Genomic DNA, 14,109 nt, shown 5'->3' with positions numbered 1-14,109 from the left:
TCAATGAGGAGAGAGAATCATGGATCGGCTGCCTCCTGCACGCCACCTACTGGGGATCAAGCCCGCAACCTGGGAATCGAACCTTGACCTCCTGGTGCATAGGTCGATGCTCAACCACTGAGCCACACCAGCCGGGCCCCATGCATAATAATTACAATGTTACTGACTATATTCCCTCTGCTGTACTTTACATCCCAGGGACTATCTGCAATTACTGCTCTGTACTTCTTAACCTCGGCATGCCCGTGGGTATCGTTTTGTGTGTTTTTTAAAATATATTTTTATTGATTTCAGAGAGGAAGGGAGTGGGGGTGGAGAGAGAGAATCATCAATGATGAGATCTCCTACTGGGGATCAAGCCCACAACCTGGGCATATGCCCTGACCGGGAATCCAACCGTGACCTTTTGGTTCATGGGTCAGTGCTCAACCACTGAGCCACACCGGCCCGTCCAGGTATTTCTTTTGATACGTCTTTCCTGGGGTTGTCACGCTCAGCTCGTTAAAGGAACTACCGATCTAAACGAAGCCTGCCCCTTTAACACCCACAGTCACACCTGGCCAAAGAGGGCGGCTGCCGGACAGACGGGCCAGGCCGTGCGGTAGGAAGCTGGGTCGGATGCCAGGGTGAATGCCACCGTGCCTGCCTCAGTCCCAGCTTCCTGCCCGGCAGCTGCAGCTCCTCTCAGAACTGTGGGGCTTTGGCAGCAGATGGCCCCAATTTTCCAGAAGCGTTTGAGCGTTTACAGTAGACATCCTCCTCGGAGCGCTCTCCCGCTCTGCGCTCTCCGCACGCCCGTTCCCCTGGCCGGCTGCACGCCTGGGTGCCCTGGCCCTGCCCTCCCCCAAGCCGTCCCCCTTCCCCCTGCACCAGGTGGCCCCAGCCAGCCCCAGCCAGGTGATGGTGGTCTCTGCCACAGCCTTTAGGAACATGCAAGGAGTGACCAAACCCGGGACTCACGGAACCTTCCAGAAGCAGGCCTGGCATGCCGGCGCGGGGAAGGGCTTCAAACTGCAGGCGTCTGTGTGGAAAATGTGGATTAGTCACTTGCAGTGCCAGCGCTTAGCGTTTTACTTTATCTCCCTCTTGGCTGGTGTTATCAGCAGCATATTTCGGAGGGTTTTTACATAACCCTTCCCGTCAGCACTGCGTTGAGTCAGAGCGTCTCTCCAGGCACTCAGCGGTGCCGCGTGAGGAAGGGGATCGAGACCACCTGGAGGGGACTTCACAGGGGCACAGGCGGCTAAGAGAGACACGGTCAAGCCTCGAATGAACGAGCAGGATGTCTTTCTTCCGAGGGACCCACACCTCCCCGCAGTGCCACAGCGTCCCGGGGGAGGCAGCTGCCCCGGGCGTGTTTGTTACACAGCATCTCGAGGGCCTTTGCAGCACAATGCACCTGACATGACGTCCACGCGGCAAACATGAAAGGCAGCCAGTGAGGGAACAGAACCAGGGAGCAGTTTCATTTCCCTGACACTTGGCGCGGGGTCAGTGGCATTCCACTGCTACTTAAGGACTGCTCCTGGGGCGGGGAGTTGGGGGACCCTGGGCACCCCCACCCCTGATTGAGCTTGGGTCACTGCACCTTTATCTGCAGAAACTCTTTTAATGTGCGTTTACATATATTTTTTTTTCATTGATTTTTAGAGAGGAAGGAAGAGAGAGAGATAGAAACATCAATGATGAGAGAATCATGGATCCGCTGCCTCCTGCATGCCCCCTACTGGGGATGGAGCCTGCAACCCAGGCCTGTGCCCTGACCGGGAATCGAACCGTGACCTCCTGGTTCATAGGTTGACGCTCAACCACTGAGTCACGCCAGCCGGGCAGAAGTTCCTCATTTTAATATAATATAATTCATTAGTGTTTCTCGTTATAGTTCAGACGTTTTGTGTTCTGTTGAAGACATCTTTGCCTGACCTCATTCTCCTTTTTTTTTTTTTTTTGATGATTAGGAAAGTTTTATGGGAAAGCGCTGTCTATAAAATGCGTAATAAACAGTTCACGCCGCCTTCTGCCTCCCTCTCCTGCAGGGCCCGTTATGTGTCCTAACCCCCAGCCCCCGCCCCATACATTCCTCCTGCCTCAGCCGTGTCCCCAGAGCTCTCGGGTCAGAGGGCGCGGAATCAGCCGTTTAATGAGGTGCCGCCGGTCGCTCTCTACGGGACCGGCTGGTGCTGTGCCCCGGGCTCTCATCTCTTTCCCGCTCACGTGGGGCGCGGGGGCTTTCCTGAACCCAAGTGCGCAGTATTCCGCTTGAATCATCACCTTCTCTCGGGCCCAGGGCAGCTCCCACATCCTTGGAAACAGGCGCTGGGGCTGATCTTAGCTCTCGGTCCACACCCCTCGGCTGCTGCTTTCCTGCCTTTTCCCCTTTGTCTCTGTCCCTTCACATCTCTCTCTTCTCGTTACTCCTCACCTGAGGGGATTTTCCCGTTGGTTCTTTTTTGTTGTTTTATTTATTTTTTTAAAATATATTTTTATTGATTTCAGAGAGGAAGGGAGAGAGGGAGAGAGAGCTAGAAACATCCAGGATGAGAGAGAATCGTGGATCAGCTGCCTCCTGTAAGGCCCCTACTGGGGATCCAGCCTGCATCCCGGGCCTGTGCCCTGATGGGGAATCAAACCCTGACCTCCTGGTTCATAGGTCAACCCTCAACCACTGAGGCACGCCAGCCGGGCAATTTTCCATTGATTCTTAGAGAGAGTGGAAGGGAGGAGAAGAGATAGAGAGAGAAACATCCATGTGAGAGAGACACATTGATTGGTTGCCTCCTGCACGTGCCCCGACCACGGCCGGGGATCGAGCCTGCTATCCAGTTGCGTGCCCTTGACCGTGAATCGAACTCGGGACCCTTCAGTCCTCAGGCCGATGCTCTCTCCACTGAGCCACACCGGCTAGGGCTGTCCCCGCCCCTTCTGGACGCGTTCTGCCTTTAGCGGCGTGGACAGCGCCTGTTCCATGCAGATGTTTGAGATTCCTGGGAACTGAGCTCGGCACACCCTTGGCGAGCCCCGCGGTGACTGCCCCGAGCTGTGCACAGGGACCCCGAGCTCACGCTGCCCAAAGCGCACCTCCAGGCCCCCGGCCCTCCCTGGAGGGGCACGTGTCCCCACTCCCGCTCAGGGGTGTTTTTGTCATTGATTGGGTTTGGCCTCCTGCAAACACTGTCTCTTAAAAGAGCCCCAAGGACATCTGGTCTCAATTTTTCGACCACGAGACGGGGGTTTGGGTGCAAGTAGTGAATCTGGGAGGTGATCCCAGGAAGCACGGTGAGGGGACAGGGCAGTGGGAGGAGAGAGGAGTCAGAAGAGGTGCACCGCCCGGCCAGCGTGGCTCAGGGGTTGAGAACCTACCAGGGAACCTGGAGGTCACGGTTCAATTCCGGTCAAGGGCACATGCCCAGGTTGCGGGCTCGATCCCCAGTGTGGGGCGTGCAGGAGGCAGCCGATCCATGACTCTCTCCTCAGTGATGTTTCCATCTCTCTGTCCCTCTCCCTTCCTCTCTGACATCAATATCTAGATACCGACACAGATTTTTTTAAAAAAAGAATACAGTGTTTAAAATATATATTTTTATTGGTACATGAGACGATGCTCACCCTCTGAGCCGCACCGGCCAGGCACCTTTTAAATTTTTTTTCTGACCTCCAGGTTCATGACCTTCCTCCTCCCCTCCTATTTCAAATCCCAAGTCCAAACCCATCGCTGGGCCCCCGGCGACCCCGCTGTGGCCCGCACGCGGTGTTCTCGGCAGTCACGTGTCTCCTCTTTGTCAGCAGCATCTGATGTGCGCGGGGCTGTGGTGCCTGGTGGAAGGAGACGCCTCCTGCAAGACCAAGCTGGACCCTCCCCTGGACGGCACCGAGTGTGGGGCAGACAAGGTAACCGCCTCCCGCCATCCCAGTGGGCAGCCCCGTCCCCTGGGCATTGGGCACGTCTCCCAAGAAGCCGTCTGCAGTGTTCCCTGGGGAATCCCCTGGGCCTCCCCAGGAATGCCCACGGAGCCCACTCGGGGCTGAGGGCCACTTCCATTATCCCTTTTGTTTCCTTATAAGATACAAGAAACATTTGCTTATTATTATTTTTAATATATTTTTTAATTGATCTCAGAGAGGAAGAGAGAGGGGGAGTGAGAGAAACATCAGTGATGAGAGAGTCATGGATTGGCTGCCTCCTGCACGCCCCCTAGTGGAGATCGAGCCTGCAACCCGGGCATGTGCCCTGACCGGGAATGGAACCGTGACCTCCTGGTTCATAGATTGACGCTCAACCACTGAGCCACGTCGGCCGGGCTGCTTATTATTTTTGTTAAATTAACACTGTTTGTCATACAAGTGGATTTACTTGCACACTTTTACATCAATGGATCATAAATGGAAAAGCAGGAGAGCTTGCCTTACAGGAAAGACTGGGGTGAAATAGATTTAATGAGAGCAGCTGTTCCGTGCTAGCTCAAGGTTAAGAGAGCGAGCCTGCCGCCTGGTCTTCCTTAGCAGGGGGATGGATGAGAGTTAGAGAAGAGAGGTGTCGCCCGGCCAGTGTGGCTCAGTGGTTGAGCACCGACCTAGGAACCAGGAGGTCACGGTTTGATTCCCGGTCAGGGCACACGCCCGGGTTGCAGGCTCCATCCCCAGTAGGGGGCGTGCAGGAGGCAGCCGATCCATGATTCTCATCATTGATGTTTCTATCTCTCTCCCTCTCCCTTCCTCTCTGAAATTAATAAACTATGTGTTTTTTTAAAAGTAGAGAAGAGAGGTGTCCAGGGCCAGCCTAGTGGCATGGCGAGACCGAAGGAGAGGCTGTGATTGGCAACCAGCACCTCAGCTCTCCCCCTCCAGGCTTCGTGCCACACACGTTGGGAAGTCCTATTTTAGAGCCGGCTTCCTCCTGTCCTCAGGGAAGCCAGCGTCGCCCACGTGGGGCCCGCTCGTCCTCTCCAAGCAGCAAACTCCACCCTGACGTTCAAAGCCCCAGAGCTGGGCACGCTGCCCTCCGGGGTCAGATTCCCTCCCACGCAGCCACGTTCGCAGAAGCCCAGGTCTCTCCATGCGCCACGGGCATTCCCCCCTCTGCTGGGCACGTAGCACACCCGCGTGGAGCACATCCAAGTGGAAGTTTAGGGCGAGACCCCAGCCCCGAGGGACGTGGGTGTCAGGCCGCGCTGCGTGGGGAGGTCGCAGAGGTAGCAAGCTCGCCCACCCCAACCCAGGCTGTGGGACGTCAGGGAGGCCGGGCGATGGGACCGCGGGGCGGGGGGGGGCACCTCGTCACGGGGAGGCCTGCTGTGTTGCAGTGGTGCCGCGCGGGCGAGTGCGTGAGCAAGACGCCCATCCCGGAGCACGTGGACGGCGACTGGAGCCCCTGGGGCGCCTGGAGCATGTGCAGCCGCACGTGCGGGACCGGAGCCCGCTTCCGGCAGAGGAAATGCGACAACCCCCCGTGAGTGCCCCACCCCACCCGGCCTCCCCGGCACCTCCAGGGGGCTCGCGGCCTGCGGGTGTCACTGCCCCTGACAGGGTTTGTCTCACAAGGAGGCGCAAGGAAACGGAACTACGCATGTCAGGGGGCATCCTCGGCCTGGCTCTTTCTGGGGAACAGACGCACCTGCATCCAAAGGCTTCCAGAGCCCAGCCGGTATTGCCCAGTGGTTAGCGTCCCCCTAGGAGCCAGGAGGTCACGATTCCATTCCCGGTCAGGGCACGTGCCCGGGTTGTGGGCTCCGTCCCAGTAGGGGGCGTGCAGGAGGCAGCCGATCCATGATAGATTCTCTCTCATCACTGATGTTTCTATCTCTCCTTCTCCCTTCCTCTCTCTCTCTCAAATCAATCATTTCTGGCTGGTGTGGTTCAGTGGATAAAGTGTTGGCCTGCAGACTGAAAGGTCGCAGGTTGGATTCCGGTCAAGGGCATGCACCTCGATTTCAGGCTCCATCCCCGGCCCGTCGGGTGCATGCAGGAGGCAGCCAATCCGTGTGTCTCTCTCACATCGATGTTTCTCTCTGTCTCTCCCTCTCCCTTCCACTCTCTCAAAATCAGCCCAGAAAATACCCTGGGGGAAGGATGAACAGCAACAACAACAAAATCAATAGAAATGAAAGACTTTTTTAAAACAGTGTTCCAGAGACAGCTGGAGGACAGACCTCCGGCCGGCGGCGTGTGGCTCCTCAGTGGAGGTCATTCCAGGGGAGCCGCAGGCGGGGAAGGCGGCCAGCTCGGGCTGCTGGCTGCTGTGGGAGCTGCCGGCCGCGGCGTCAGGGGAGCGCCCGGGTGGCCTAGGAGCTCATCTGCTATCTCAGTGGTCGGCAAACTGCGGCTCGCGAGCCACATGCCCCTTGAGTGTGGCTCTTCCACAAAATACCACGGCCTGGGCGAGTCTATGTTGAAGAAGTGGCGTTAGAAGTTTAAGTTTAAAAAATGTGGCTCTCCAAAGAAATGTCCATCGTCGTGCTGTTGGTATTTGGCTCTGTGGACTGATGAGTTTGCCGACCACTGGGCTATCTGAAGCCGTCCTCCTGACACTGGGACCAGAAGCGGTGCTGTCATTCTTCCTCCTCGTAGGCCGTCTTCTCTGACGGTGGGGACACGGCCCTCTGGCCCATCTTCGCGCGTCGCTTTGGAACGCGTGGGGCGAGGTGTGCGCCCGGTCACGCTTCCCTCGCCACGTGGGTTTCCTCTTCCCTCGAAACTCCCCCTTTTCACTCTTCCTGAAAATGGCCCGCTCCCCGTCTCCTGGGCCCTCAGCTGCATCCCATTAATGCCGTAAACGAGCGCGGTATAAATTATGACTCACCCGAAAGGCTTTTTATCCACAATTAAGTCATGTTGATGAATAATTAGCAACCCCCCCTGTGTGCAAACCCCGCTGCCCTGGCGGGAGCCCAGCCCGTAAATCACACGCTCTGGGGGCGGGCGGGCGGGGGGCAGCGGCGCTAAATCTCTCGGGGCCGCTCCCCTGGCCAGCGTGGAGGGCCCGGGTTACAGTGAAATTGATGCTCACGTTGAGTCCATGCCAGGAACACCTTGCCCTCCTGGTGGTGCTAAGGGAGTCGGTGCTGCATAGTTGGTCCTATTAAAGCCTTTTCCTCTGGCCCCCAACAGAGCGCCCGACTCACGGGGGTGCTCAGTGCTTTAGGAATGACTGTTCCCTTAAGAGCACTGATGGTGCATTAAGGTTCCCCAGAGAAAGAGAACCAACAGGAGATAGATGATAGATAGGTGATAGATAATAGATAGCTAGATGATAGGTAGGTAGGTAGATAGATAGATAGATAGATAGATAGATAGATAGATAGATAGATAACAGATAGGTGATAGAAGATAGGTGGATAAAATAGATGATAATTAGATAGATGATAGATGCTGAATAGATGGTAGATAATAGGTAGATAGATAGATAACAGATATATAGGTGATAGAAGATAGATAGATAGATAGATGATACATAATAGATACATGATAGATGGATAGATAAATAGAAGATAGATGATAGATAATAGATAGATGATGGATGATAGATAATAGATAGATGATAGATAGGTAGATAGATAACAGATAGATAGGTGATAGAAGGTAGATAGATAGATACTAGTAGATAGATAGATGGTAGATAGGTAGACAGATGGATAGATGGTAGATGGATGGTAGATGGATGGTAGATGATGGATAGATGGTAGATGGATGGTAGATGATGGATAGATGGTAGATAGGTAGACAGATGGATAGATGGTAGATGGATGGTAGATGATGGATAGATGGTAGATAGGTAGTCAGATGGATAGATGGTAGATGGATGGTAGATGATGGATAGATGGTAGATGGATGGTAGATGATGGATAGATGGTAGATGGATGGTAGATGATGGATAGATGGTAGATGGATGGTAGATGATGGATAGATGGTAGATGGATGGTAGATGATGGATAGATGGTAGATGATGGATAGATGATAGACCCACCCCTGTTGGCACCACTCAGTGCAGCCCTCCAACATCTGCCCGCCCCCCGCCCGGGTGCCCGCTCCCTGAGAGTCAGTGACCCTCTGCGTTTCCAGTGCCCCCCGGACACTCACCTCGGGGTGTTTCCCCTGACGCACGGAGCTCATTGCAAAGGATTGTGCCTGAGAGGTGGGTCAGGCGGGCCTGGGACCATCTGCTCACTGAGGCCCCCCGAATGCTGTGGACAGCCAGGGAGCCGGGCCAGTCCCCTGCACACGAGGGCCGTCTTCGCCTGTGCCCCCCTCTCCCCTCCACACACCCCCCCGCCCCCCGTGCCCGCGAGACTGCCGCCCACGGATAGGGTGCTCCCTGGCCTCGTAGGACCAGCTCTAAGCTCTGACCCAGTCGGGTTTGTTCCGAGGGAGCCCAGCAGTCTGGTACTATTTACACCTTGGTGCTCTGTCTGAGCTTCCTGCCCAGCCCGTGTGGCTCAGTGGTTGAGCATCGACTTATAATCCAGGAGGTCACGGTTCGATTCCCCGTCAGGGCACAGGCCCGGGTTGTGGGCTCGATCCCCAGTGTAGGGTGTGCAGGAGGCAGCTGATCCATGATTCTCTCTCATCGAGGATGTTTCTCTCTATTCTCCCCCTCCCTTCTTCTCTGAAATCAATACAAATATATATTTTTAAAAAACACCAGACTTCCTGTTCTAAAGGGCAATGGCTGGCTCTTTTCCTCTCCTTCAGGGACCCTCCGCAGGTGAATGGGAAGCGAAGGGGCCGGCCTGGGGGGCTGTTCCAGCCGCAGCGGGGTGCCTCCCTCTGGGGAGCTGTGTGAGGGCCAGGCGGCCGCGCCAGCTGCTTTTGCAGGCGGACCTGGTGTGGTGACGGTTACAGAACACAGCTGATGGCGGCCCAGAGCCAAGCTGACCCAACAGCGTTCCCTCCCGGCTCCGTCCTCCCCTCACCAGGCCGGCTGCCTTGCCAGGTCCCAGGATGTGCAAGCCTCCCTGCTGTGCGCATCCCGGCCTGGCCTCGGAGCGTCCCCACCCCCCCGCCCCCGCCCCCCTTCCCTTCAGTGCTGGCCCCTTTCCCGTCTCCTCCAGCTGGTTTATTCACTGTCCAAACACACTGGCAAGAGAGTCCCTCCCTTCACCCCCTTTTTCTCTCTGTCTTGGTCTTTCCAGCTATTGGAATGTGCGCTTCTTGCCAGCTGACATCCAGGCTTGGGGGTCATCCGTGTCTTGGATCCAGCCTCCTCGGCACGTGTTTCCCCGCCCTGATCTGTGTCCCTCTCGGTGGGAGTTTCCGCCCCAAGTCTGCAGGGTGGAAGGTCGCCTGTAACTCGGATGCTGGAGCCCCATGCATCGGAGGGCGCGTGTTTGGGGGAGGAGGGCTGGAAAGGCGCGGGCGCTCTCGGGTGGAGAGCCAGCTCTGTGGGAGCCCCAGGAGGAAGGGCGTGGAAGCAGCTGGAACCAGGAAGGCGGCAGGTCACGGGGCGGAGTCCCCCCCGGAGCATCAGGAGCGGAAGCCACCTGCTTGCTAAGGCCCCTGTCCCGGCTTTGGCTCCCACAGGGAAATCCCGTATGTGCCCTTGCCACTCGCCAGCGACCTGGTGTCCACGTGGATGGTTTTTATTTTTATTTTTTAAAATAGATTTGTATTGATTTCAGAGAGGAAGGGAGAGGGAGAGAGAGAGAGAAACATCAGTGATGAGAGCATCATCCATCGGCTGCCTCCTGCACGCCCCCTCCTGGGGATCGAGCCCACAACCCGGGCATGTGCCCTGACCGGGAATCGAACCGTGACCTCCTGGTTCTTAGGTCGATGTTCAACCACTGAGCCGCGCCGGCCGGCCGGATGGCTAAGTTTGAAGTTCGGATGAAAGACAGTGGGTGGATCTGGCTAACCGATACTCACCGCATTCGTGTCCAGATGGCCCTGACTGACGGCCTCGGCTGCACTTCCCTGAGGGCTCACTGACACACCGAGATGGGAGGGGAGGGAGCAGAGGGGGTGCCCTGGAGACCTTGCCCGGCCCCTCCCCTCCTGGCAAGGAGGCAGGGACAGAGCACCCGCGGGCGGGGCCGGTTAACTCAGTGGGCCGCTCTCTCCCCTCCAGCCCCGGGCCGGGAGGCGCGCACTGCCTGGGCGCCAGCGTGGAGCACGCGGCCTGCGAGAACCCGCCCTGCCCCAAGGGCCTGCCCAGCTTCCGGGACCAGCAGTGCCAGACGCACGACCGGCTGAGCAGCAAGAAGAAGGGGCTGCTGACGGCAGTGGTGGTGGACGGTAAGGAATAGGGCGTGTCCTTTCCCTCCGGTCCTTTCCCAGGAACCTAAACACCTCCTGGGAGAACCCGGAGGGCACCCCACCCGCCATCCGCCCCGAGGATGCCCAGTCCTCCTGCCCAGGTCAGCCTTGGAGGGACCCACGGCTAGGGCCTGGCATTGACCTTGGACGACATAGCTCTGTGCCATTTCCCAAGAGCACCTGCGAGGCAGGCAGCAGCCCAGATGCCTCTCGCACCCCCATTTGCAGCAAGTAGTGGGGAGGGTGGTTCCAGCAGCCTGCTGCCTGCTTCTAGGGCCCGGGGCCAACTGTGTGGAGGGGGAGGCTGTGCAGGGCCGGGACAGGGGGCGTCGGCTGCCTCCCTTTCCATTGTTGGTGCTCCTTGCAATTTCCAGGATCATTTTGGGTTGGTTTTCACTCTTTTTGTAATTTTTTTATTGTTTTGATTTCAGAGAGGAAGGGAGAGGGAGTGAGAGAGAAATATCAATGATGAGAGAATCATTGATCGGCAGCCTCCTGCACGCCCCCTCCTAGGGTTTGAGCCTGCACCCCGGGCCTGGAATCGAACCCAGGACCCTTCAGTCCGCAGGCTGACGCTCAATCCACTGAGCCAGACCAGCCAGGGCCACCCCGAGGAGCCTTTGTACCTCGGCTTCCCGGGAGGGGTGCAGGCAGCTGCATGCAGACTCTCGCCGCCCTCGGCCTGGCCGTGCCTGGGCCGCAGGAAACCGCGGGAGGCTCCCAGCAGCCTCGGGTGCACATGGATCCCTCGGCGGGAGGGAGACAGCAAGCCTTCAGCCATGCCCACACGGAGAGGCAAGGACTCCGAGCCCTGGGCCGGGCCTCCCACTCCCGGAGCAAGAGGAGGTCACGTCCAGGGCTCGCCCCGCCCTCCGCTCCGCTCCGCTGTGTGCACGGGTCTGTGTTTTCCTTTCCTGCGCCTCCTGCTTCGGTTTTCACTTCTCCGGCCTCGTTTCTGCAAACACAGAAATCCCACGGAAATGTCTGTTTTTCCACCCGTTTCTCCAAGTCCCGAGACGCTGCCTTTCACGTCTAACCGCGGCGGGAGGGCTGACCTCCGGAGCCTCGCCGGGGGCTCCTTGGGGAGGCTCACTGCCTTCGGACGGTGTCACCACTCGCTTTTCGGTGTATTCCTCCCCCTCCCCCCACAGAGCAAGGAATCCTGATGAGCACCACCACCTTTATCTGAAAAGGGCCACCATACCTATTTATTTTTAATATATTTCTATTGATTTCAGAGAGGAAGGGAGAGGGAGAGAGAGAATCATGGATCGGCTGCCTCCTGCACACCCTCTCCGGGGACAGGGCCTGCAACCTGGGCATGTGCCCTGACCAGGATTCGAGCCGTGACCTCCTGGTTCCTAGGTCAATGCTCAACCACTGAGCCATGCCGGCCGGGTGCTGAAAAGGCCACCGTCTTGGATAAGGAAGCCGGGGTACAGTCAGCATTTCGCCTTTGACAGAGAGACCTGGAGTTCAGGGCTTTGCCGGGGCCACCTCCCCTCTGGGGTGCACTCTCCGGCCCCGCAGATGTGGTTTCATTTCCTTCTCAAACATGAACAGGGGCCAGCCCTTTGTTGAGGAGCGTTTCAGGGGAGAAAGACCAAATCCTCAATGGCCGACCCAGAGCAGGGAGGCGAGGGCAGCGTGGCCGCGTCCCTGTCCAGCGCCGCTTCCTGAAAGGTCTGGGCCCGCTCGGCAGCGGCAGGCGCGACCCCGCGGTCGGCCCGGCTCTTGGGGAGCCCCCGGTGACTGCCCTATTCATAGCGCTGCTATCGCTGCGGAATTCTTTGGCCGGTGACGCACAGTTCAGGGAGGGAGACGCTGTATTTTTTCCTATTTTCTCTTCTCCAAAGAGGGGGAAAAAAAAAAAAGAAAACAAGGAAATTCTTGCAGAGGTAGATTTTCCAAGGGAGGACTCGGGACCACAAACCCTGGCCGCCTCCCGCAGGCGACAGAGACGCTCCTTAGAAACGACTGCTCCGTGGAAAAGCCTCCGACAGAACCCGTGGACGTGGCCGTGGCCGTGGCCCAGGGCCAACCCACCCGCTCCTGCCTTCCCCGTGGAACCTCATCGCAGCCGAGACCTTGAAGAGCTCAGGCCTCCCGGGCCGGGCCAGCAGGCCACGCGCCCGCCCATGCGTCGGAGGGCTTGGCAACGCCCGAGAGGCACATTCCAGTTGTCTCCCCAGGAAGGCGGAACCCCTCCGGGTCGGAGCCCCCGGGGGGACCGGGCGGTGTGGTGGTGAAGGCTCTCGCTCTCCAGCTCAGTCAGGCCGGCTGGAGCCGCTTAACACACAGAGGGAAGGTGCCCGCCCGGCTGGCGTGGCTCAGTGGCTGAGCGGCGACCTAGGAACCAGGAGGTCACGGTTCGATTCCCGGTCAGGGCACAGGCCCGGGTTGCAGGCTTGATCCCCAGTAGCAGGCGTGCAGGAGGCAGCCGATCCATGAGTCTCTCCCATCATTGATGTTTCTCTCACTCTCCCTCTCCCTTCCTCTCTCTGAAATCAATAAAAATTTAAAAAACATTTTTTTAAAAATGCACTGTTTTGAAACTGCTTTAGCCAGGGGACGCTTCCTTATAACCTTAGGACACTCCCCTCTAGCCTTCTAGGACACGCCTTCCCACCGACGGCGTGGGTCAGGGTGCCACGGGACACCAGCCACGGAGAGCAGCGAGCGCAAGTGGCCCTTCAGTGACGGCACTCGTTCACGAAGGCCCGGGTGCTGGGGGAGAGCGGATCCGCTGTAGCAGGAGCCCTCCAGCTCCGTGTCCGGTCCTCTGAGGCCCTGCAAGCCCCACAAGGCTTTCTGCCCACCCCCCTCGCTCCCCAGGCGCCCCCCTCTCCCTGGGAGGACCCTAGGGAGACGCTGGTAGAGAGCGCACGCAGGCGTCCGTGGTCCATCGAGGTTCCTTTGCAGAGCAGTCACCCGCGCCCTGCATGGCCCTCCTCACGCCGACGCTCACCCCCTTTCCCTCCCCAGATAAGCCGTGTGAGCTGTACTGCTCGCCCCTGGGGAAGGAGTCCCCGCTGCTGGTGGCCGACAGGGTCCTGGACGGCACGCCCTGCGGGCCCTACGAGACCGACCTCTGCGTGCACGGCAGGTGCCAGGTGACGTGTGTTCTCCGTGCTCGGCGGGGCTCGCTCTCCTCAGGGGCTCGGCGGGGGTGGGGGGCCGGGGAGCCCTGGGGGAGTGGGTTTTCTTTTTAAAAAAAAAATATTTTTATTGCCCTGGCCGGTGGTGCTCAGTGGATAGAGCGTTGGCCTTCGGACCGAAGGGTCCTGGGTTCGATTCCGGTCAAGGGCAAGTACTTGGGTTGCAGGTTCCTCCCTGGCCCAGGCCCTGGTCAGGGTGCGTGCAGGAGGCAACCCATCGATGTGTTTCTCTCACATCGATATTTCTCTCTGTCTTTCTCTCTTTCTTTCACTCTCTCTAAAATCAATGGGAAAATATCCTTGGGTGAGGATTAAAATTATAATAATATATATATATATATATATATATTATTTTTTTTTAATTGATTTTAGAGAAAGTGAGAGAGACATCAATGAGAGAGAAACATCTGTTGATGGATCGCTGCCTCCTGCACGCCCCACGCTGGCCATGGAGCCCGCCACCCGGCTGTGTGCCCTGACCGGGAATCGCACCGTGACCTCCTGGTTCACGGGCCGACCGCTGCGCAACCACCAAGCCAGGCCGGCTGGGCAGGGGACTGGGTTATCTTAAGAAGGTGCCAGGGGGCTGCCTCCCACCACCTGGCACCCCTCCTGCGGGCTCACCTGGCGACCACCCAGGAGTCACGGTGGCTGAAAGAGGAGGGTCTCGTGGTGTCAAATGTTCACAAATGTCTGAGCAACT

At 57.8% G+C, this 14,109-nt stretch overlaps 1 protein-coding gene across 1 annotated transcript in view; it reads left to right on the top strand.

Moving 5' to 3' along the window:
* ADAMTS17 (ADAM metallopeptidase with thrombospondin type 1 motif 17) overlaps window positions 1–14,109 on the top strand; it is an 87,960-nt gene that overhangs the window by 44,190 nt on the left and 29,661 nt on the right. Inside the window, exons 11-14 of the mRNA XM_054713343.1 lie at window positions 3,787–3,888; window positions 5,301–5,446; window positions 10,061–10,227; window positions 13,234–13,361. Coding sequence (XP_054569318.1) covers window positions 3,787–3,888; window positions 5,301–5,446; window positions 10,061–10,227; window positions 13,234–13,361 — 543 coding nt within the window. The remainder of the gene's footprint in view (window positions 1–3,786; window positions 3,889–5,300; window positions 5,447–10,060; window positions 10,228–13,233; window positions 13,362–14,109) is intronic.

The sequence above is a fragment of the Eptesicus fuscus genome, chromosome 25, assembly GCF_027574615.1.
Source record: "Eptesicus fuscus isolate TK198812 chromosome 25, DD_ASM_mEF_20220401, whole genome shotgun sequence".
NCBI lineage: Eukaryota > Metazoa > Chordata > Mammalia > Chiroptera > Vespertilionidae > Eptesicus > Eptesicus fuscus.
The sequence above is the reverse complement of the archived record's forward strand: the minus strand, read 5'-3'. Positions and strand labels throughout refer to the sequence as shown.